Source organism: Watersipora subatra, chromosome 9 (assembly GCF_963576615.1).
Source record: "Watersipora subatra chromosome 9, tzWatSuba1.1, whole genome shotgun sequence".
In the NCBI taxonomy this organism is placed as follows: domain Eukaryota; kingdom Metazoa; phylum Bryozoa; class Gymnolaemata; order Cheilostomatida; family Watersiporidae; genus Watersipora; species Watersipora subatra.
The window spans coordinates 46,279,834-46,303,911 of NC_088716.1; the positions used below are offsets into that span (position 1 = coordinate 46,279,834).

At 34.8% G+C, this 24,078-nt stretch overlaps 1 protein-coding gene across 1 annotated transcript; it reads left to right on the top strand.

Moving 5' to 3' along the window:
* Window positions 1-1,447: 1,447 nt before the first annotated feature.
* Window positions 1,448-23,108, top strand: LOC137403726 (uncharacterized). Its single transcript, XM_068089741.1, has 8 exons — window positions 1,448-1,639; window positions 3,934-4,171; window positions 5,647-5,821; window positions 9,924-10,151; window positions 19,821-19,946; window positions 20,642-20,857; window positions 21,439-21,659; window positions 22,827-23,108. Exons 2-8 carry the CDS (start codon window positions 3,942-3,944, stop codon window positions 22,996-22,998), a joined length of 1,368 nt encoding a protein of 455 aa, XP_067945842.1. The 5' UTR covers window positions 1,448-1,639; window positions 3,934-3,941; the 3' UTR covers window positions 22,999-23,108.
* Window positions 23,109-24,078: the final 970 nt, after the last annotated feature.

Consider the following 24,078-nt stretch of genomic DNA (forward strand, 5'->3'; position numbering starts at 1 on the left):
ATTATTGGTTGGCACCTGGGTCAGCGCGATATTTAACAGTAATTTATGTACAAAAATGGTTAGAATTTCAGTTGATATAAATTTGATAATCTTTTAGTGAGATTACACAAAATTGAAAGAATTATTTTAAAATTGTCAGCTACTCAAAGGCATGAAATGATCTACAGTGACACGATTGTGGTATTAATTTTCTTGTTGCTACGATTGCACAATTCTCGGAAATGCCTTTATATTCTTTTCAGTATACGCATACTTATATATGTGAAATTAGGATTGCAGGAGCACTCAAGCAGAAGGTTTACACAGCCAAAGAGTTGGGTAATTACAATTGAAGTGATTTTAGCTCTTCAAATATAGCTTTACTGTTCTACTTTTATTACTTAATATATTTAGTAATGGAAAATGCATTATAAAAAGTATTTTATGAATTTACATCTCCCGTCGTTATCACTGTTTCCTTATCAAGATCTTACCTCCATTATTTTAATATACCTTCATCTGCTATACAAAGCGGTTTGTGTTTGGACAAGGTTTTTTACATAAACAGAATCCTGTAATGGGAAGCATGGTCTCCTCAAAAAATATAACAATGAATCTAACAAATGTATCACAACGATACCTACTGCATAAGTCAATGAATGACAAATAGAACTACACCACATTTAATGTCACATTAATTTAATTATTTGGAAACGGCTGTTAGAATTTTACAAGTTAAAATCTCGTTATAGTATAGTGAAACTTAATGTACACTAAATAAATCAACTGACATGTCATTTGGTATTTATGGTAAATATGTTATCACATTTGTTGCTTGAAAGGCAGTCAATTAACAAATTTATAGTTTGTCCATTTAGAAACAATTTCCGCATTCAACATTTTGTTTTAAACAATCTTGCAACAGATTATACACTTTCTGAGTGCATGTTTATAGGCACGTTCAAGAGCATGTTTATCGGTTATAGGCTAGAAGAAAGTGTTATTGCTAACTAGTCACGCTTTCCAGAGGCTAATACAAATACAATTATTTTTTTTCACATTGGTCGTACATTTTAATACAATATAGGTAAAAAACAGACATGCAGAGTTAAACATTAAAGTTGGTTTTCTCACAAATTGCAGTTTACATAATTATGTTCTTGTAACTGTAACATTAAGGTCGCCAAAATCTTATAACGTTCGGCGTGAAGTCTAGGTATGGTGAACTCTTCCTCCAACTCTTCACTAAAAATCTCATAATGAACATTGTTTTGCATTTATGATGTCTCGGACTACAGTAGAACCGTTGATCTCTTCAGAATGAAGGGCACTATAATATGTTATAACCGATGACATCATTTACCGTACGTAGAAACCGAATAAGTTTTGTCCAATGGCGCTTTCTGTTAGAAAATGAAAACTTGTCTTAATTTAGCGAGTCTAAATAAAAACTATCTTTACAGTACTCTGTTAATATCATAGTTTTTGCGTTAGTCACCTTGTCATTACTCCAAATACATTCGAAATATAGCTGACAAGAAAATTGTATTTGTACCATATATAAAATAGCTCTACTACTTTCTGGCAAGACTAGGTTCAAGACGTTTTAGTTCACATTTACTCGATTGTTTACCATTATTGAACGCTGGCTGACGCATAGGTGAGTGGGTAGACTCTGCTTAATCGACTTTAGGCAATTTTATGCTTAAAGAGTACTTTTTTATTGTTTATTTCAACTTAAACAAATTTTTTTCGCCAGTTACTGTTTCACAAAAAACAAAATTTTCCAATGTTTTCGTGAAGATTCAGTCTCTTTGTTTTGCTTGCTTTGGCTTTAATATTTTGGATGACTGCCCCGATGCTCAAATTTTCCTTGCTTGTTTTATGATTGTTGCAAATGTATATGGTATCATTGCTGATTTAGCTTGTTCATACAACTCAGTCATAGGCTTGTAGTGAAAGTGTGGTACCTTGTGGAAAACATTGTAAAATATGACTATTGATTACCACAATAAAGATTGCTCATATATAAAGTAATAATACTGTCATATGAATAGTAATGTATGGATCAGTCTGCAATCTGGCCTCAATCCTTAACCTAGTTAAATAAATCTAGCTAAAATTGCAGCATCTTATGTAATATCACAAAACCTATTTATATGGCGTCACACTAAGTTATTTTAAAAGAAACTTCTGCAACACTTTTTCTCTACAGCGCAGCAGTTATGGTTTCCTTTCTTCAAATCATTGAAATAGTATCTAAATCAGCTGAAGTCATCAGCTCAGATTAGTCAATTTTTTGAATTTTTAATGTGTAGTGATTTAAGAAAAATTCTAATTGTAAATTATTCACATTACGGTGATTTTGTTTCAATCTTGTAATACATGTAACTACTTGGTATCTGGAGGCTTACACCCATCATCAGTTATTAGGCACTGTTAGTACGACAGCTTGCTAAGCGCTGGGCCAAGTTGTATTCATAATTCGTGATGATTATACTAAATTCGTTGTTGTTTTTACAGACCTCAATCTCTGTTTTATAAGCATATTGAATCAAATGTAGCCAAGTGCAATTCTAAATTGGTTGTATAAAGAAAGTTGGTAGTTAAATCTTTGTGTATCACAAGCTCTTAGTGCAGCTTAGCGCAGCGTTTATATGTGACCAAGATCTGGGTGGTGCAGCTTCAGTAGGCTTTATACAACATATTTATTAGTAGAGAGTAGTTAATTAGCCTAAATCAAAATCTGTACATAAATAAAAGGTAACAATCATTCGCATTGAGCCAATAGAAAACATGTTTACAGCCCACGACGAGCTTAGTTTCACTTTGCAGAAACTTGTTGTTATTGCAATTTCTTCTTCACAATGATCAGCCATGTCACACTTGGCCAGACTTGTTACCACTACCAAGGTTGCACAAAGTGTAGTTCAAAGACTTTAGATGATCATCTATTGAATATTAGTTTTAGTGATGGTGACTATCTTATTTTTAACTACAACAATAATAATGTCATAAGCTATAGTGATAGTGATAAATCTTCAGACTCGGAACATGCTTAAGTTGTTAGTCATGATAGTAGATAACAGGCCAAGAAGTGTCCAGGCTTATTCTGCAAAACAGCTGTAAAGTTTTGTATGGCATGAACTGTTATAAAATTTTATGCTGATTAATTTGGTATTAATATCTTTTTTACAGGCTTTGTAGTTCGGAAGTCACAACAACTTACCGGTATATGCGCTATTGTCAAATGTTAGGCTTTACTGGACATTAAATTATGTTCCAGTAAAAAAATAGTTGGTTAGCTAAAGAGTTAAAAGGGTTAATTTAAATTTATGTGAGTGCTATGTGATCTCTAGTAACATATGCTGCGCTAGGCTAGCTTTCTTCTGTGATCACACCAAAACAAGACTTCAGTATATCCAATGATCAGCTACCAAGGCAATTTTTCCAGATTTAATCTCTACACCTTCTGGACATCCCTGAACTGTGTGATTTACTGTTTGCTATCTCATATGCTCATTTTAGTTGAGTCGTTAGCATTCACATCCACTTATCAGTAAATGACCTTTTAATAATTCATTGAGAACATTCAGGTTTCAAAGCCTCAGCGATGTAGAGTGAAAAAGCGATGAAGAAGTTTTTTTAACTTCTTTCATGATATACCGTAACAATCACGTTATATACACAGTATCTACACAGACTGATGTTGTAGAAGTATTTTAGTACGCATACCATTGCATTGTGCTGATATCACATTCAAAGGTGATAGTTTGCAATAAGTCTTACATAGCGTCAAAATCCTTCACCAATTTTGTTAGAAGCACTCAGCCCATTCCAGTACTCTCAAAGATACCTATAGGCATTTTGTTTTTAAATGGGAAACTGCAGGATGGAACTGGGAAGTCTTAAAATTGATAAAGAATGCCTCTGGTATTTCTGGACATATTTTAGGTTATGGAATGACTCACAGACGAAAAGAGTCTGATGTTACAGAGTGCAATCCTCCTAGTCGACTAAAGGTTTTCGTAACATCAGTGCAACTACACCTTAGACTCACACATGTCAAGTTTCAACAGTTTTGGTACTTTGCCGATCGGCCAGCCAAGATGAGTGTTGCCAAACGCTTTTTACGTACCAAACAAATCCTCATATTGATAACCTCCCTATTGTTCATAGTGGGCACAATATGGTTAGTAACATCTTTGCAGTGATTACACATATTGATCTTGACGTACTCAGTGTCATAGATTTATTCTGTTTGATATATGTGATATAATTTGGAAAATAGTTTTCGACATTAACTGGAAGTTTCTGGTATAATTTGTTTAGATGAAATATTCATTATCACTTACTAAACATTAATGACTGTCATTAGGTATCCTTTTTTGAGAAAAGTTTTTTTTTACTATATCTGACAAGCGTCTGCATATATTACAATATATATTAAAATATATATTACAATATATATTACAGTATATATTACAATATATATTGCAATGCATATATATTACAACAGTATATATCACTAATTGTTTGTAAATTAATCTTGATTTTACGTCTAATGAGTTGGGTTTTTGTATCAGAGTCCCTCAAATATTGTTATGCTTACATGATTGACAGGAAGTGGCATGGGTTAGTATAATTTCAACGTTGCTAGCGTCAATCAGCTTATACAGTATACTTGTTTCAAACACTATTATAAATAGTTCAGTTATATGTCCATGCGAATAGAACTTTACGATTTCCAAAGATCACCAAACGATTTGATATAGCAAATTTGCAATATCAAATCGTGAAATATCGCCGATCATCTATTTATAGGTGATTTGCGATATATGGCGATATATGCCCATGCCCGTGTGTGTGGAAGGTCTTGGAATGAGTTTATTATAAGACTAGAAACCTTGTGCGCTTTAGTTCCTGTATCGCTCACTCTGAAAATCGTCTGGTGTGAAATAAATCGCCATTACACTATTATATCGTTTATATGATTGGCGATATCTCTTTACAGGGTGGCGATTTTTAAACAGTCCACCTTCTGAATCATCACCAAATAAGTAAATCGCCACATTGCGAAGCTGCACACGCAAAAAATGTCTGTTTTTTCTGTTGTTTCGGAATGGACAGTACTTGTATATATAATCTGCATATTCATTATTCACCTGGTGATGAATCCTGCCTCATGTGCCAGTTAAAAAGATTTCTAACGTCTTTCAAAGCACCCTAGAGATATGTTGTTGGTTTTACAATAAAAAGTAGATGCCACGTGGGAGTTGATTTGCATAGATCATGGTCGAGCCTTATGTTGACCAGGTTTGAATATGGCAGAGGTGACTCGTCCCATTGAATACTTGTGCATTTGATGTTGTAAAGTTACTTGCTAAAACTTTTGAAAAAAGATTTTAATGGAAAATTAAGTTTTTTTGATAATATTTTTGTCTTATGGTCTGATTTGTTCTAAGCGGCATTGACTATTGATAATAAAGTTTATATGTATCTATATCAACAATAACAATACTAATAATAATGTGTTTGCAGAGCTTGTGCGTGATCCCTCTAATTGCAATCTCTCATTGTGTTTCGATGTGTCATTATTCCGTAACTGCTTAATAATTTAGCTTACTGTCAGCTTGCATACAGAGCTTTTCATGTCTGTCTTTTTAGGTTTGGCAGCCATCCAGATGTGACTCCTGTGACTTTGAGACAGCGTAAAATGATATTCGTACTACCTACTGTACCTACCAAGCCATTTGCTGATCGATCTTCTCTCATCGCACGACTTGGACTCAATGAAGATTTTTCCGTTGTAAATCGAACACTACAAGAGGATAGCATACAGGTAAGCTGAGGCCTATAGGTATACATAGGTATATATACCTACATGTATATATATAAGCTATAGCCTATGGGTAGGCTATAATTTTGTGTTAGTATACTACAAGTAGACAAGCATTGCGTTGGTATACTGCAGGTAGACAAGTACAGTAATACTTCAACTTACGAGTGCTCCAACGTACGAGAACCTTGAGATACGAGCCAGCTTTTAAGCAAGTTTTAGCACTAACATACGAGCCATGTTTGAGATACGAGCACGTGAGTCAGTTACCAAGTATGCCGGAGGTGTTTTTATGAGAACAGCATCACTCTGTATTTTTCAACTGCTCAGGTTATACTTTTGTACCGTGTTTTTTGTGCGCGATTTTCAGTGCAGAATTATGTGAATTAATAGTACTGTGCGTAGACCGAAAGTTTGCCAGTAAAATGAAAGATGAAATGCAAAGAAAAAGCAAATGATAACAATTATTAAACGGAAAATTATTGAAAAAATATGCGAAATGTGTATGCGTGATTGAGCTAGCTCAGCAATATGACAGAAATACATCCACAATTATCAAACAAAAGAATTATATTCAGGGCATTTATTTAGTTCGCAAAAGCACTAACCATAGTTTCTAAACGGCGCAGCGATCTTCACGACCGCTGATGGAGAGACTGCTCAGGCATTGGATAAAAGATCAACAATTGGCCGGTGACAGCGTAACTGAACGACGCTATGTGAAAAGGCCGGTACTATCTATCAAAACTATAAACATTCGGACAAGTTGGTTAGTGGTCGTACATTAACCGTTTGTGACGACACATGTGTTCATCCTAATCGCAACACGTTGAATGGGCGACAAAGGCAAACGTCCTTAGATAGGCTTATTTTAAAACGGCCGGCTAGTCGTGAAAGCGAAACAAAGGAAAAAATAGCTAACTAGCGAGAAACTTGAAACTATGAACGCCAAAGAAATTTTAATTACGTTAAGTTAAAAATGAAAGTTTGCTTTTAGGTTTGCTTCTAAGTTTGTCTTTTAAGACTTTGATAAAATCCAAATTTATCAAAGCCAACTGTTGTAATGAAGGATAACTCTCTATAACTCCCTAGGATATCTCCCTCTCTGGCAAATGCTAGCGTTAGCTGCTATTGTATGTATTTAATTTTACATTTTAATTAATCACATTTTCTTGCATTATTTTTATTTGTTGCTTTTTAAAAATTTGTGGTAAGTTAGGACAATAACAAACATGTTCTTTCTGTTACAATATCTTGTTTTGAGTGTTTTATTTGCATTTATTACAGTATGAAAACCAATCAATATATATTTAATTGTTCTATATATAAATAAATTGCACCAACATGCGAGTAAATTGACATACGAGCTGTCTCGGAACGCATTAAGCTCGTAAGTCGAAGTATGACTGTATTGTGTTAGTATAGTACAGGTAGACAAATATTGTGTTGGTATACTGCAGGTAGACAAATATTGTGTTGGCATACTGCAGCTAGAGAAGTATTGTGTTGGTATACTGCAGGTAGACAAGTATTGTGTTGGTATACTGCAGGTAGACAAGTATTGTGTTGGTATACTACAGGTAGACAAGTATTTTGTTGGTATACTACAGGTAGACAAATATTTTGTTGGTATACTGCAGGTAGACAAATATTATGTTGGTATACTGCAGGTAGACAAATATTGTGTTGGTATTATACATGTAGACAAATATTGTGTTGGCGTACTACAGGTAATTATACGCTTATTTCATTATAATTAAAGATGTTTAGCGGAATTTACACAAATAACTTTTTTGAAAAGAAATGGCTTTGAATCAGGTCAAAGAATTCCTTATTTCTTTTCCGTAAAAGATGCTTGTGGTTCCTTAAAGGTTGACTTGCAACAAAATTCACATTACAGTTATTTGGTATCATAAGATTCACCATGTCTTACTCTGTTGTGTTGTAGGTGCAAAATATATGGGAATGTGATTACAAGCTCTTAAAAGCTCAAAAACAAATAGTTAATCGCCGCCACACGCGACCGCCGTAGTTGGGATGCGCTTTCCAAAACGGCTCAAATGGGACGTAGTTGTTACAGGATGGTTTCTGTTTACACTTTCATGCAACCTCATTCGTCAAAATATTTTCACAAATATACTTTACACATTCAATAAAACCATGTCTATTGTTCTTACGCGTCTGTGTTATCGTCATTGTAATGCTGTCACTTTTAGCACTGATATCTTATAACTTACCATAAAAAATCGTTAAACTTTTTAACCTTAGCTCGGAGTACATATCATTGTCTGATAATCATGATGAGCCTGTTGGTTACCTGTGATTAGAGGTGGAACGAGACAGGTTTTTTAAGCTCGAGACGAGACTCGAGACACTGTCTTGTAAAAATTCGAGACTCGAGACACGAGACAGTAAAATAATGAGCATTTGGTGATGATTTCACTACACAAGTACTAGCTACTTGGTATATGTAAAATTAATAAAACTCTTTTTAAATTGAATTTTCACCTGGTGTAAACGATTTAAATACAACATTTTAATAGTGATATGCATGTAGTTTTTGTAAACAAAAGTGACACAAACAGCTCTAAAATACCGAAGTTATATATTCTAAGAATTTTGAGCTTGATTGATCATAATTATTATAAATGTATTGCTTTGTACATGTATATTTTTACCATCTATTGAATAGTTCTTACTTTTTAATGTAATGTGTAATGAAACCGATAGCCGTCGCTCTACAAAGAAATACCGCAACTAAAAGAACACACGATAACACTTTCATTCTTATCGTTTCATTAATGTTAAGTTTTGTTTGTGTATTAGCTGTAGTATGTGAATTATATTTAAATTGTACTCATGAAATTATATTAATTACTGTATACATGCACATGTATATTCTTATATTGAGCTAACAAAACGTCATTGTTAACCGAACACGGATTATGGTCGACACGGCCTTTCGTTCGTTTCTCCGTGTCCGGGCAAGTTTTACCCGCGATTGGTAGTTTATACGTAAAAGAGGCCCGAATTTTATGAAGGGCAGTTGGTGTTTAGACACGATACGATAAAATACAGACATTTTACCCGCAAAAGTCTTATCCGAAGAGTAACTAGATACGACCCGGTATCGGTTTTAAGGACACAGAACCGAACTAAAAAATAACAGGGCCGTTGTCCGGACTACATGATTAGACTCAGTGGCCAACATAATCAGTAGCAACAGGTAGTAACGGACCGGGTATAACTTTAAAGGCAGTTGCCCGCAATCCATTACAATATATGGAGTTGTTGCTACCGCAAGAAGCCATGTTTTAACAACCGTGCACAGGCGCTTTAGTTCTATTTCCTGTCTCGAGTTTGGCAATAGTTAAGTCGAGACGAGACCGATACGAGACGAGACAGGTCGATACTCGAGACGTCTCGTGTCTCGTTCCTCCTCTACCTGTGATAATCGACAAATGCTGCAAAAATTGTTTGCGAAGTATTGGGTCACGTGATCAGATTACGACTTGACGGTTGAATAATGCCGAAACAAAACTGTAAAGTAGCGAGCATCTATATTTGATACGGGGGTCTTCGGTACAACCCGAAGTGTTTGTCATAAACTAGTGCTACGATAAGTTTTACATTGAGCTTTTCATTGGCCTTTCACTTCACGTGAGAACATCATGTGACAAGACGATAACCAAACTGTAATGACTACGTCAGATAAATAAACAGATTCCATTCTACGGCGGCTTTTCGTTTTTGATCTTTTAAGAGCTTGTAATTACATTTCCACATATTTGGCACCTACAACACAACAGAGTAAGACATGGTGAATCTTTTGATACCAAATAACTGTAATGTGAACTTTGTTGCAAGTCAACCTTTAACCCATGCATAAGATCAACGTTAGTTAGGAAAAATGGAGTGCATTTATTTTGTTGTTTTTGAAATATATGTTAATGATAGTTACTTGCCGTCTCTAAAATCACTTATAGTCCCATTCGTGAAAACACTCCGTTTCTGCATATTAGTATATTACTAGTTAACTTAGCTGGTTTAACAACTCTTAATGTAATGGAAAAATAATAATAGCAAATGCGGGTCAATATTCTAGACTAAGGACGTAGCTTGGGAGCTAGATCTACCTTGGTATGCGGACACGGATGCTCCTGCCATAGCAACAGCCCTCTTTAAAAGGGAGGACTATGAGACTTCGATTAAGCAGATATGGTCTGTACAACAGTATGCCAATAAGTCTCACCTCGCTATATTTGACCTTGTGCCAGCTGCTGAAAGGAAAGACAAATCTCATCGTCTAGACAACCTCTACACTAATGATACGGTTGGTTGAATGTGCATGTTTGGTATAGCATAACTGTGCTACAATTATACCTGTTGGTATGTATTGTATAGTATCGCAGTGAGACTGTTATACATGTGGATATGCAATGAACTGTTCGGTGTTATATGTACGTTAGAGCAGATTTGTGTGACTAGAAAGTTCATAAAACATAAGAAACTTCAGAGAACTCGCTAAATTCCAGGTTTATTTACGAGTTGTGCCAACACTCTAGTGTCACACCGTTCATATAGCACTATTATGTATAGGTATTATTAAGTGCCTTGTCTTTTCAGTTACTTTTTGAGATCTATAAATTTTTTGTGATGTTTGAAAATATCAATATACAATGTTTTTTTTTGTTTTTTTTTATCGTTCGAATATAGTGACATAACTAGTTAGTTTCCAGGGGAGAATTTAAATTGAATACATTGATATACCTTATCACGCAGTTCTGGGTGAAATTCTGAGATTCTTGTCACCCAGTGACAAAGACTGAACGTCATCGCTGTCATTGGATCGTTCCAAGGTAAAAATATCTGCCTCGCAAATTGGTGCAGGTGTAGCTGTTTGTTAAAGCTTAGAATGTACTTGCGAGAATTGTCAGATCATTCCAACCGACATACGAAACTATGACTCTCTACTTCCTGTATTAGTTGTTTGGTCACATTACAGCCAGATGTACTGTTGGATGCCTTTTCGGATCTTTTAAACTTGTTGAAGTCCTTCCTTAAGCCATTTCTATTGAGATATACATTGATAGCTTAAGTATGTAAAAGAGTCGAAGCTAGTCTGAGTAAGAATCAACTGTTACTCTATTTGCCATAACATGAATATAAGACAAGACATGAATGATGGTGCATAGGCGTGTATCGCCGTTTCTCTGTAAACTTCTCCGCTGCTTTCACCTTAAACCATAGCTGTCACGTACAGCTTTTATTATTCTTTCTAGGTAAATCAGACACGCTGATTCTGATTTTGTACTCAAAATAAAGATTGGTCCACAAACTTTCAGAGTAATGAAGGCTTTTTTACAGCGTTTTAATATCGGTCTCGAAAACAACACAATGGGCATAACAAGCTTCGCCCATTAATATGTGGCCCAACCTAGCTTTTTAGGAACGGAAGTTGGGGGTGTTTAGTCCAATTTAGAATGATAGAGATGGGTGTCTTAAAACTTATGATTTAAATTCAGTCTTCAAAATAATCTCTGTCTTTTTTGAAAGGTACATAAGCTATTTAACATTGCATATTTAAAAATGAGCTCAAAAAAGCGCGATAGCAACACTAGCTTGTGATAAAATCGCGGTTTTTTGAGCTCATTTTTCTTGGCGTTCAGCCTATTAAACATCCTGTAACAAGCTACGAGCAGTTTTCAATAGTTTATCTGCCTTTCATAAAAGACTGAGATTATTTTGAAGGCTGAATTTAGATAACAAGGGGTTTTAAGACACCAATCTCTATCATTCTAAATCAGACTAAACATCCCTAACTTCTTTTCCTGAAAAGCTAGGCTACATCACATCTTTATGGGCGGAGCTTGTTGTGCCGATTGTGTTGTTTTCGAGACGGTATTGAAACGCTTTAAAGAAGCCTTCATGACTTTGAAAGTTAGTGGACCAATCTTTATTTTGAGTACAAAATCCGAAATCAGCGTGTCTGGTTTACCTATAAGAAACGATTAAAGTTGTACATGGCGGGTATGATTTAACACGAGTCATCAATATCACTACTCTTTTCCTTACCCATGTTTGTTACATGTCACGTTTTTCTACTCATCTTGACAGGTAGAACTAATAAGATCACTTGCATGACTGGTGTAAGTACAAGGTAGTAGATTATTAATAGATATGCCATAGTTGATATAACCACTCGCTCTGTTGATTTTATCAGGGCAGCATTTGCTTTAGCACCAACAGCATGTGAAAATTGATGGTTCAGGCTTCGTTGTTCACAACTTTCAAGTGTCCTTATGTTAAAATTCCTCCAAGTAGATCTGCATCTTGTGACATATGCCATATTTACATGTAAGTCCCTCAATAATCTGAAACAACTTTACTCTCTCATCAAGAGTAAAAGAGACACTCTAGTGGACATTCACTGTGTGACTAATTCAGAATAATAATCACATTTCTATGTTATTATTTTCGAGGCTCTTTAAAAGAATTAACTGCATAAGCCTTTTCATATATTCTTAGAGGAGCTTACATGTAACCAAAGTTCATAAATTTTAGTCAATTATTGTTTCGAAACAAGATATGCTTATGGGCTCATAACCGGACAAGCGCACTTGGCATGTTTGTTTTGTTTACATATTCTGGTTGTTTATCACAACTGGCTTAAAATGTGAGCAGCTATTTGTCAAGATTATATATATATTTATACTAATCAGTAATAGGTCTTAATGAAAATAACTTTGTATTCAAGTTGGTCATAGCAATTATACTATGCCATCTTAAATATAAAACGTATCTTGCTTGTAGCAAGTGAAATTTGTAAAAATTATTCTATTCATCCAAGACTCCTTTGTAACACCCTTTCTTCAAACTATGAACCTTGCAGAACAAACTTCTTTTGATTGGTCTAATTTTCATAATTCATGCATTGAAATTCCAGTCATCATAGCATGGCATAACAGTGAGAATTCCATATTAGATGAACAAGTGTTCATGAATGAGCATGCGACTGGATTGTTTATTTGATGTAACGATGCGCTAAAAGAGGTTAGTGTACCAGTCAGTATTTTAGCATCACTAACCTGTCCCTGCATCAACTGGTACAGGGAGCTATCATATTCATCAGGTGTGAGATTTTTGCAGCAACATTTTCATGTTTGCTGTAACTAACTAGTGTTATTGTCCCAGTACTTAGTTTAACAGCATTGGAAAAACAGCGAGACGTAACTACAGTGACAGATTGAATGGATAGCAGACTTGACTAGAGACACGCCTTCACCTACTATCAAAACCTGTTATCATAATAAAACCTTTTTGTTCAGCCTATTTGCTGCTCAACTGAGTATTAAATGTTTTGCATGGTTTTCACCTTCAGCGCACACAATCATTTTCTGCTTGCTAAGTTGAGGCTACTTTTATCACTCTAGTTCACTGTTAGAATTTGTATAGGGTTAGGAATCTTGTAGGTATCGACAGAACCTATTGAGTTTTCGTTAGGAAAGGCAGGTGTTTTAAGGTTAGCCAATTGCACCCCTCCCTCCTTTATTAAGCAACCATATTCTTACGGTTGTTGGTCCTGCATCACATACACGCTTTTAGACAAAATAAACAAACAATTTTCTTATTTTTTTCCTTGGCACCGCACTTCGAATATATGACATCAAAAGGTTAAAAGTTTTTCAAAGTCAAACATATTGAGTACTTCTTGTTGCCAATATTACAGTATATTCAATATTACGGTATATTCAATATTACGGTATATTCAATATTACGGTATATTCAATATTACGGTATATTCAATATTACGGTATATTCAATATTACGGTATATTCAATATTACGGTATATTCAATATTACGGTATATTCAATATTACGGTATATTCAATATTGCGGTATATTCTATATTACGGCATATTCAATATTACGGTATATTCAATATTACGGTATATTCAATATTACGGTATATTCAATATTACGGTATATTCAATATTACGGTATATTCAATATTACGGTATATTCAATATTACGGTATATTCAATATTACGGTATATTCAATATTACGGTATATTCAATATTACGGTATATTCAATATTACGGTATATTCAATATTACGGTATATTCAATATTACGGTATATTCAATATTACGGTATATTCAATATGTGAATGAAATAGAAACTAGTCTTTGTACACAGATGCTCTAAAAGTCAATTTGTTTATGAAAGCCCACATTGTCTTATTAGACACTCTTAGATGTTGCCTCAAACTTTTTAGCATCCATATTTTGCAGTTGTTGTGTTGCCAAATTTTCCTTTGAGACAAACCAATCAATGGTCAGTATACTCGTTTTATTTTAGCGCTCATTCGCAAAAATTTGAGCCAGTAAAGCTATGCTGATCACAATGGTCTCACTCTTAAATCTTGTTAGCGTCTAAATTATGCCTCATTTTCATCTAGTATTGTAGTTTTTATCATTGGCAGTGGTCTCTATGCATGCTGTTCTTTGTGTCAATTCTTTGGGAATGCCAAGCATCCTAGTACTGGCTAGTTTAAACTGTAATCGACCATACTAATCTACATGCAATTGCTGGTGAACACGACAGATGGAAGTGGATATATGACAATGAGTTATTGATAGCTAAGTAGTTGCTACTTTCTAACCAATGGCACCATATTTATGTGTATGTGATGCAGAATAATCAGTTATAACATGCCTTAGTTGGTATAGTGAACTAAATCCTGGATGCTGTTCACGCGATGACAACATTCACATGAGTGTTTCTCAAAAATTGCCATTTGTATTCACGTAAATGCTACCTTAACTTCCAAATTTTATTATTCAATTAAAATCCAATTATTATTCATAGTAACGGAAGAATTTTAATATTTTAAAATATTAAGGTTGTTTGAACTTTGTTCCAATACATTAAAATATTGTATTACAACACACCTACTCTAGGTAAATAAATGTGTGCAAGGTGACAAACTGATAATATATTATTATTATAGTACAAGTATATCACCACAAGTATTATATTATAGTACAAGCGTAGCACCACAAGTATTATATTATAGTACAAGCGTAGCACCACAAGTATTATATTATAATACAAGCGTAGCACCATAAGTATTATATTATAGTACAAGCGTAGCACCACAAGTATTATATTATAATACAAGCGTAGCACCACAAGTATTATATTATAGTACAAGTATAGCACCTTAAGTATTATATTATAGTACAAGCGTAGCACCACAAGTATTATATTATAGTACAAGCGTAGCACCACAAGTATTATATTATAATACAAGCGTAGCACCACAAGTATTATATTATAGTACAAGCGTAGCACCACAAGTATTATATTATAGTACAAGCGTAGCACCACAACCATATTAAAGATATAGTACAAGATGTCGAATTTTTAAGGATTTTTTTCATCTACTATCAGCTGAGTGACTATAGTTTGACTATACCAGTTTATAGCAGTAAAGAGCGAAGTTACCTTTGCTACAACACTCTTTTTTATGCCTCCTACTCTTGCATGATACATTTAAAAACATGCTCATTGGCCATTAGAAACGTGCTTATTGGCAAACAAACCTTTTGGCTTATTGTGTGTATAATCTAGTTTCACCTTGCTACTAGTGCTAGTGTTCTAGTTGAAGATCTGAATCTTGCTTCAGAATCAGACTCATTCCTTTGTACCCTTGCAGCTTCCAAGAAGTTTTTTTTCGGTTGCTGCATGTTAATTTGTTTTTCACTTACTATCTGTGACTAGAAGATTGTAGATAAAAAATTCAATACTAGCATAAGGATTACTGAATGTGAGCCTGTATTTCTTGCAACTGGTTCATTTCAAGAATTATTATGATAAGGTTCCCTTGTTCTATAGACAGCAGGTTGCATATTTGCCAGAGGTAGTAGAGCTGATTGTTTCTCAAGAGCGATGCACTACTCTGATCCACACAGAGCACTGCTCTAACTCGACCTAGTCCTCGTGACCTGCTTATAGGATGTAGTTGTAGTTGTCTTCTCTCAGCCAGTTGATGGAGAAACGTTTTGCAGCTCCCTACTATCCCAATGCTAACTTTAGCATCACCAAAATATAATTCAGTTAGTTTTTCGGTAAGGTACAGTCTTGTGGTTCTTTCTATTTGGTCTCTGGTAGTATTGCTGAAATGAGAGATTGACATGTTTAGATGAATGAAGGCATGTTTTCATTTACATGTTCATGTGTAAGCCTACAAGTTGACAGTTCTTATCTATTGCTAAAGCGGCTGTTTTCATTGCTGTAAATTTTTATTTCTAAGAAAAAAAATTCTGCCAACAAGCCGGTAACAGTAAAAAAACAGCCACTTGCATTAAAGATATGATTAGGCTCATGTCATAGTAATTTAATTTTATATTTTGTATTGTCATTAATCAACCCCCAAACAACTCTAATCACATCTAGGTGTTATATAGTAGTGCGTAGCAACTTTAGTCTCTGTGTGCACCTTTACAAACTCAAAAATTTTGCTTTGCTTGCATCCATCTTTTCATCCGTGCTGTGGTCTGCTTGCAGCACTCCTGTTAAGCAGAGTTCTGTCAGTTTTAATTGTGGTTAAAGATTTATATCATATAAATATTGACTATCTGATACTCATTGTTACTCTACCATTTATCTTTATGGAAACCTTAACCTTCAGAGCCTCTAACTGTAAACTGATAACCTCAACGTCTAAGCATCTGTCACTGTCTTGTTGCAGTTGTCCTGATGAAACTAATTAAAGTATAAAGGGAACATCGCCATATATCCTACCTACCTTTCTATTACTAGGTGAACTAGTCGGTCACTTGTGACAGCGATGGCAGTCGTTACATATTTTCTATTTGTCTGTTCTTCTCGTGTACTGATGACATTGGGGTACCAATCTGCTTGCTCATTTCGCGCTCTTGTAGTAGGTCTATCATTCCTTAGGCATGTTTTGCTTAGTTCTGTTTTACTCATCTCGCTGTAATCAGGTTAGTGACACAATGTACTCCTCCAACCAGACGGCAAGGGTCATGGTGCGATAAACCATATCTGTAATTACTATTACCATATCTGTAATACTAATTGCATTATACAGAGAATGTTGGATAGCCTTTATTTGTTCCCATCTGAGTTAGAATTGTGAAAAGAAACTGCTTACTTATTCATATGCTGTAATCGAGAGTTTAGCAAATCCTTACCTGTTGCCTGAGTCAGCCAGATTTTCAATAGACAACAACAAATATTCTAGAGTTTTCGTGCATCTGGTAGCATGAGGCTTGAGAATTCTGTTGTTATTACCTTCAAGGACTGTTGAGATGTCCACTTTCTGAAATATGATGTCTGACTAATAGTACTAATCATGTTTGGCTAATAGTACTAGTCATGCCTGACTAATAGTACTAGTCATATCTGACTAATAGTACTAGTCATGTCTGACTAATAGTACTAGTCATGTCTGACTAATAGTACTAGTCATGTCTGACTAATAGTACTAGTTGTGCCTGACTAATAGTACTAGTCATGCCTGACTAATAGTACTAGTCATGTCTGACTAATAGTACTAGTCATGTCTGACTAATAGTACTAGTTGTGCCTGACTAATAGTACTAGTCATGTCTGACTAATGGTACTAGTCATGTCTGACTATTAGTACTAATCATGCCTGACTAATAGTACTAGTCATGTCTGACTAATAGTACTGGTCATGTTTTTGAAGCTGACTAAAATAGTTTGCATTTATTCCTGACTTGGTTTTTTCAGTTCCTCTGTTTTGGCTGGACTGTTATGGAGATATTGATTCAGTTCATATATGACTAATATGACTATTTACAAAAAATGTGTAAATATCAGGATGTATTTTGAAATATAGACAAATAACAATAAAATTCGTATTATAGATGTCTGGTGACAGACAATTCCTAAATGGAACACTATTTTTATTTAAATCTATCTGATTGTCTTTGGAAGCAATTACATCAATAACTTATTTGCTGACCTTATGGAAATGTGGCACAGGCATGCATGATAGTGCGGTACACTCTAGGTTCCTGTCATTGGTCCGTGTAGAAATATGGCCTGGGATCTTATGCTCTTCGATCTCTGTGACTAAGTGTATACTGTTTGGTTCATTGTCTAGTACCAGGTTACGACTTTTTGTCACAACTCCATGGGTCGCTTTAACTCCTTCACCCAGTGTCGTGTAGTCCTGTGAAAAAAAGGTTTTTGTATCTTCAGAAAGAAACACTCATATTGAGTAACGGCAACCGCTTTGAACACTCATCCCTCCTCATTTATTATATACAGTATATATATTTTTGTTTTTTATCTCATATATTATATATCATACATGTATGTACACTTAAAATCACCTATTAGGTTTGAATGGATGATGTTACAAACTCAATCATCTTTTGGCTTGGCATATCGAACCCACTCTCTATGAAATAAAACTTAAAATTGTTATAAAGTGAGTAATGTCCAGCTTTTATAGAATCATATAAAATTTGTAGTATACTTGATATGCATAATATATATTTTAGCCACCTTTTAAATTGGTTGGTCTTTATTTTAAAGATACACCGGTACCTTCGATTTTTTACTAAACTACACTTGCAGCAGGTTAAGTCAACTATTGCATACCTTACTTAGTTTTTCCAAATAGTTTGTCAACCTTTTGTAAACTTTTGTATATCTGATTTGGTTTTTGAATATTGGATTTGTACTGCAGCACTCTGTTCTTAGAGGGACTGCCGTCGTGTGTTCTGTTCGTCCTCTGTCAGTAAAGTGAAAAAACTTCACTGATTGATCTGGCAGCTTCTTGCATATGAGCTCCTTGTAATATATTTCCCCTCTTGTATAGTTTGCTAAAAAGATGATGATATTAATAACTCCTTTGGTTGTTTTGTAGTATTTGTATTTGCATTGTTGCGAATTCAAGTCGTAAGTTATGAATTGATTCGTTATTTAAGAAACACCTGGCTCCTGAAGGAGAGTACTCTCTTTGGTGTTCTTTTCAAAAAACTGGAGGTTTGGAAATGCAAAAAAAATTAAGATTTCTCATGTAAATCGCTTGTTACTGAAAATTGGCTTACGATTTTATAGTTTTCTGTTAACTTGCAAAACAAATTTCGAATAGTGACTAGTAAAAATTGGAGGTACAAAGTGCTTGAAAATTGTTTTGCAACAATTCAAATTATGTCTTGAATTCCATGCTATCTAGTAAGCTACTTTTATAGTGAACTTCAGTCCTTACCATTAAATGGATAAACAAAGTAGGTGACTTGACCTAGTTTATTGTTAACCTTCTCTGCTGTCGGTTTATGCCGATTTCTAGGAAACTGGTTTGGGGCTGTTATGGTCTTGTTATAAAGCTTTACTCTGTGCACTTTTCGTTCCACAGCCCATCTTGTAGGGCAGGAGATAGAATTTTCATCATTAGTTCCTGCTGTACTGTAGTTTTGTACCAACATTTCTTCAACCTGCAAATATAGTCTATAAACTAATAGCTTACTATCAGTGTGAAAATGGGCTTCAGGTAACAGTTATTATTTTTCATTGAAATGCCTGGCATTTTTATGGGGAATTTCGAGTATGATGGACATCTGATCATTTTTTGAGAGTTTTCTTATCATGGCCAATTGACTTGCCAACTCTGAAATATTCAATGCAAATGTAATTTTGTGTTGCGACGTGTCATTTATGTTGAAAAACAGTAAGTTGTGTCTATGAAAGTATGAAGAAAAATCTCTTCTATGAAATGTTGCTAGTTATAGAACCATTAATAAACATGTATACAAAAGTTTGAACATTATAAAAATTAAACTGTATTGTTGAAGTTGTGACTATATAAAAAGACAACTCCATTTTTTTTCTTTATCTAAACTAACCTTTACATTTCAATGCATACATGTATATCAACTAAACACTTGACTCAGCTGTAGAGGAAACAACAGTGGTGTGCATGTATATGGTGTTTTAGGTTGAGCTTTTCTGTAATATGACCAAGGTGTGCTCTATATACAACGCTCCACTGCTCGAGGACTCCTTGGTGCCAAAGTACATTCATCATAAGGAATATGGTGCTTACAAGGCAATCTTTGTGCAGGTAGTGTGGCATGAATACACTAGCTGGTACAATAGCATGCTTTTAATGCTTGCTATAGTTGTGATCTAGCAAAATGATAAATTTGACATCACAAGTAGATGCTCTCCTGTACATAATTTACTATGTGATAGTAAGCTCGTCCAGTCTGAAGTCATAAATTGATTTATCGTCAATCACTGCAGTAGACTAATAATACTGTCAAATGTATGAATGAAACCAAACCTGTGATATAGAGAGAGAAACATGTGAACCAGTTTGTAGTTGCATTATTGTAACTTCAGGGTAGTTGAAGGTCAGATAGCAAGTTTAAGCAATTATCAATCTTAAAGAGTTAGCTGATGGGTTGCATTACTGTAATACATTAGGGAGACATATTATTGTACTGCAATAATGTAGTGCATTACTGTAATGCATTAGGGAGACATTATTGTGCTGCAATAATGTAGTGTATTACTGTAATGCATTAGGGAGACATATTATTGTACTGCAATAATGTAGTGCATTACTGTAATGCATTAGGGTGACATATTTTTGTACTGCACTAATGCAACCTATTACTATCATTTTTCATTTTAATGCATTGGTTTAATGTACTATTGCAATACGTTGTTCAGCAACAGTTAAGGTTTATCAGGCATATTTAAAAACAATGAAATATTCCAAATATAATAAAAAAGCATTAAATCTTTTTGTAGAAAATGCTCAAACATTTCCCGATGGTGTTATGGTTAGACACAGGAGGCCTGGTTCCTGTGGCGGGGCTCGAGGGCATCTGGAACCGTACCGACAAGGACAGCATCACCACTTGGGAGTTGAGCAGCCACTGCACTGTTTCTGCTTTCACCTTTCCCAAGATGATGCCATACTTTGGATTCTCTGCTAATGATCTTAATTTTGTCACAATGATTGAGGTAGGGTAACCGCTGCTCTTACTCTACATCCTTAATATCAGCTTCTTTCGACGGGGCAGATGGGGCTTTCTGTGCTATGTTTGCAAATATTTCAGTTGTTGTCTCTTTATTGGTTGTAGAGTGGTAGCCAGGATACTAGTATGTATAATAAAGATAATCTTATGCATCGTTTCCTCTCCCATGAGCAACAAGAAAGAAAACTATTTTCAAGGCTAGCTATAGGAATTTTGTGATTCAAATGGAATTTGAGAACTTGCACCGGTTTGATGCTTTACATTATATGGAATTTCTTACATGATACAAAGCAAAATTTTACATAAATTCTTTGTGTTCGGTATGATTTACGTAAAAGGTTTTGCGTTATAGGAACGTCTGAGTTGTTGTGTCTTTGTTGGTTGTAGAGTGGTAGCTACGCGTCTCAGTTGTTGTGTCTTTGTTGGTTGTAGAGTGGTAGCTACGCGTCTCAGTTGTTGTGTCTTTGTTGGTTGTAGAGTGGTAGCTACGCGTCTCAGTTGTTGTGTCTTTGTTGGTTGTAGAGTGGTAGCTACGCGTCTCAGTTGTTGTGTCTTTGTTGGTTGTAGAGTGGTAGCTACGCGTTCAAGAAAACACCCCGAGTGTTGCAGTTAGTGAGTATGTGGCTCAACTGCTCTCTCACAGAGAACTGCATTAAGCCTATTGGAGTCGACTCCCCTGACTGTCCGGGTGTCACCTGCATTCACAGTCATCCAAAGACTGCCTACCTGCGCTGTCACAAGTATGAGACGTCAGCGCTTAGTTCTTGCATCACCAAGCTCAATTTCCCGTAAGTTTGCTCGTGTCATTTCCAGATTTGTATATATTCTTAGTTATTGCTTTTTTATTCCAAGCATGTTATTAATCAAATAGAAAGAAACATTGCCTTCTGCAACTTATTTTGCTCTATTACCATATTGCTATCATTTATAATAAAACAAAACAGCTTTAGCTTTACATGATTGTACAAATCTTTCTTCAAGCTGTTGATCTCACATCCAGATATGTCTGTGTGTACATGTCTATGTGTATGTAGGATGATTTATGGGTCTGTTTCCGTGACAGTCTTCAAGTATCTCTATTGTATTTGTATATATACGATATCTTTGCTTGATCTCATCGAATGCATAGAGAAGAAATGGAGTATGGAAGCTTGCAAAGTATTTGTTGATATTCCCCCATGCTGACTCATGTATATGTTCCTTAAATGAGCTTTCTGTTGCGCAAACTGGAAAGCTGTAAATGGTTTGAACTATAAACTAGGTGCATGTGTTTCATGAAATCGTCGTATGGTGCTGAGTTTCATTTTGTTACTATAATAGGCTTCATTTTCAACTTCTTTCTTTTCAATAACACTGAAAATGGCCATAACGCTAGTGACCACTAATTAAAACTGCATAAAATCTGTAATGAAATGGTGGGTAGTCCTTTATAAACTTTAATAATAATGATAATAACATTAATATTTGCTATCTTTTGTGGTAAATCTTAACTAAGCTCTTATTCATGAATAAATAGTGTAAAGACATCTTTGGTATATTAAATTCCTCCCAGTTATTCATATGACTCTAACTTTGCTTATCTGTTACTGAACAAAACTGTCATGACAAGCTTATCTTACCAAACATGCCTAGGATATTTTAACACTATTAACATACGGTTGTCTACAGTGGTTGTCAGCAGTGGTTGTCAGCAGTGGTTGTCAGCAGTGGTTGTCAGCAGTGGTTGTCAGCAGTGGTTGTCAGCAGTGGTTGTCAGCAGTGGTTGTCAGCAGTGGTTGTCTACAGTGGTTGTCAGCAGTGGTTTTGTTACATAAAAAACAAAGACTTGTAATTGAATGTATATTCACAGCGCTCGCTCTAACATTATTTGTTCAATATGTCTTTATATATACTGGTACATACATGTATTGAGCGATTGTGTAATAATGGAGTAACTAGGTATATGTATGTTGCAGGCACGCAGGTGCTCCGTATATAGACTACCCCTTAGATGCTAGTGTACAAGAGGAGTCTGACGCTGGCTACAATACAAGTCTCATCAAGTCTAACATTCTATTTGAGAAAAGTCGTTTACGGAGGCTAAGCAAGCATCGAGCTGTGCATTGGCTTAGTGATTTTGAACAGTAGCAATGCCCACTCGGCTAAAGATGAATCGGTTACATATTTGTTTTTGACTTTATTTATGTCACTCAAGTGTCTTTTCTATTCCAAACCAAAAATATATAAATACAATAATAGTCCTATTGTTTAATTATTGTACAATCAAATGAAGCTATTGCTGAAGTGATTTGATTCCTTAGTTGGTTTATAACATCCAAATAGAACTGTCTCTCTTCAGATATCATGAAACATTTGCATCTGTTAGTCTTGCTATGCTATATGCACTGTGAGTGTTAGTTTATTCTGAAGCTCTGCTGAAGTACTAAGCTCTAATAGTTAACAATTCTTTGCAACATTTTGACATAAGACTCATCAAAGGTATGCTTTTATAGAATATAAACACAAAAAATAGAGACTTTCAGTAAATTGGTTGTTAGGTAAAAAAATACAGTCAGTACAGTTTTGCAAAAGCTATTTCACTCAAATTGAAACTACTTTATTGAGATATTTATCAGATCATATAACTAAAGATTGTCTACAGAAAACAATTTATTTTTGAATAATTTATGTTTTATGGAAATGAACTCCTTCATTAATTTTGTACAGGCAAAACAAAGTTCTCTAAATCTTAAAGTTGTATAATTTGAAACCTGGTAATAACATATAGCTTATAGCCAGCAGCAGTGATGTTAATCAAAGCCAGTTACCATATTCTGTATTTATGATCCAAATGTTTTGAGGCATGTTTATTCATATAGCAATGAAGAGTTGATACAGCAACTCAGACCTGGTCATTGCTGTTATATGAACAAAAGGAAAAACATATAGGGCATATTGAGCCGTACTAAATTTAAATGATAGCAATGCTTATAAAATGCATATATACGTAATAATTAGTACATAATTGAAAAGCAATGTCAAAATCTATAGACTGTCTCTATCAGGCATGGGCCTACGCAACGCTATTGTCCATTAGTATTGGGATGTTGTGTTGCCAGTACTGAGTATTTATATTGGATAATGCAATATAGAAAGACACAATTGAATATTGGAAAGCTTAGCATTCAATATTGGATTCTGTTAAGCTCAGTATTACATAGTTGTTTT

Excerpts from the sequence above, each read along its gene's own strand:
- LOC137403726 (XM_068089741.1), top strand. The coding sequence starts at position 3,942 with ATGACTCACAGACGAAAAGAGTCTGATGTTACAGAGTGCAATCCTCCT. Across the intron at positions 10,152-19,820 it reads ACCTCTACACTAATGATACG|GTTGAGCTTTTCTGTAATAT; the intron begins GTTGGTTGAATG and ends ATGGTGTTTTAG. Across the intron at positions 21,660-22,826 it reads ATCACCAAGCTCAATTTCCC|GCACGCAGGTGCTCCGTATA; the intron begins GTAAGTTTGCTC and ends TGTATGTTGCAG.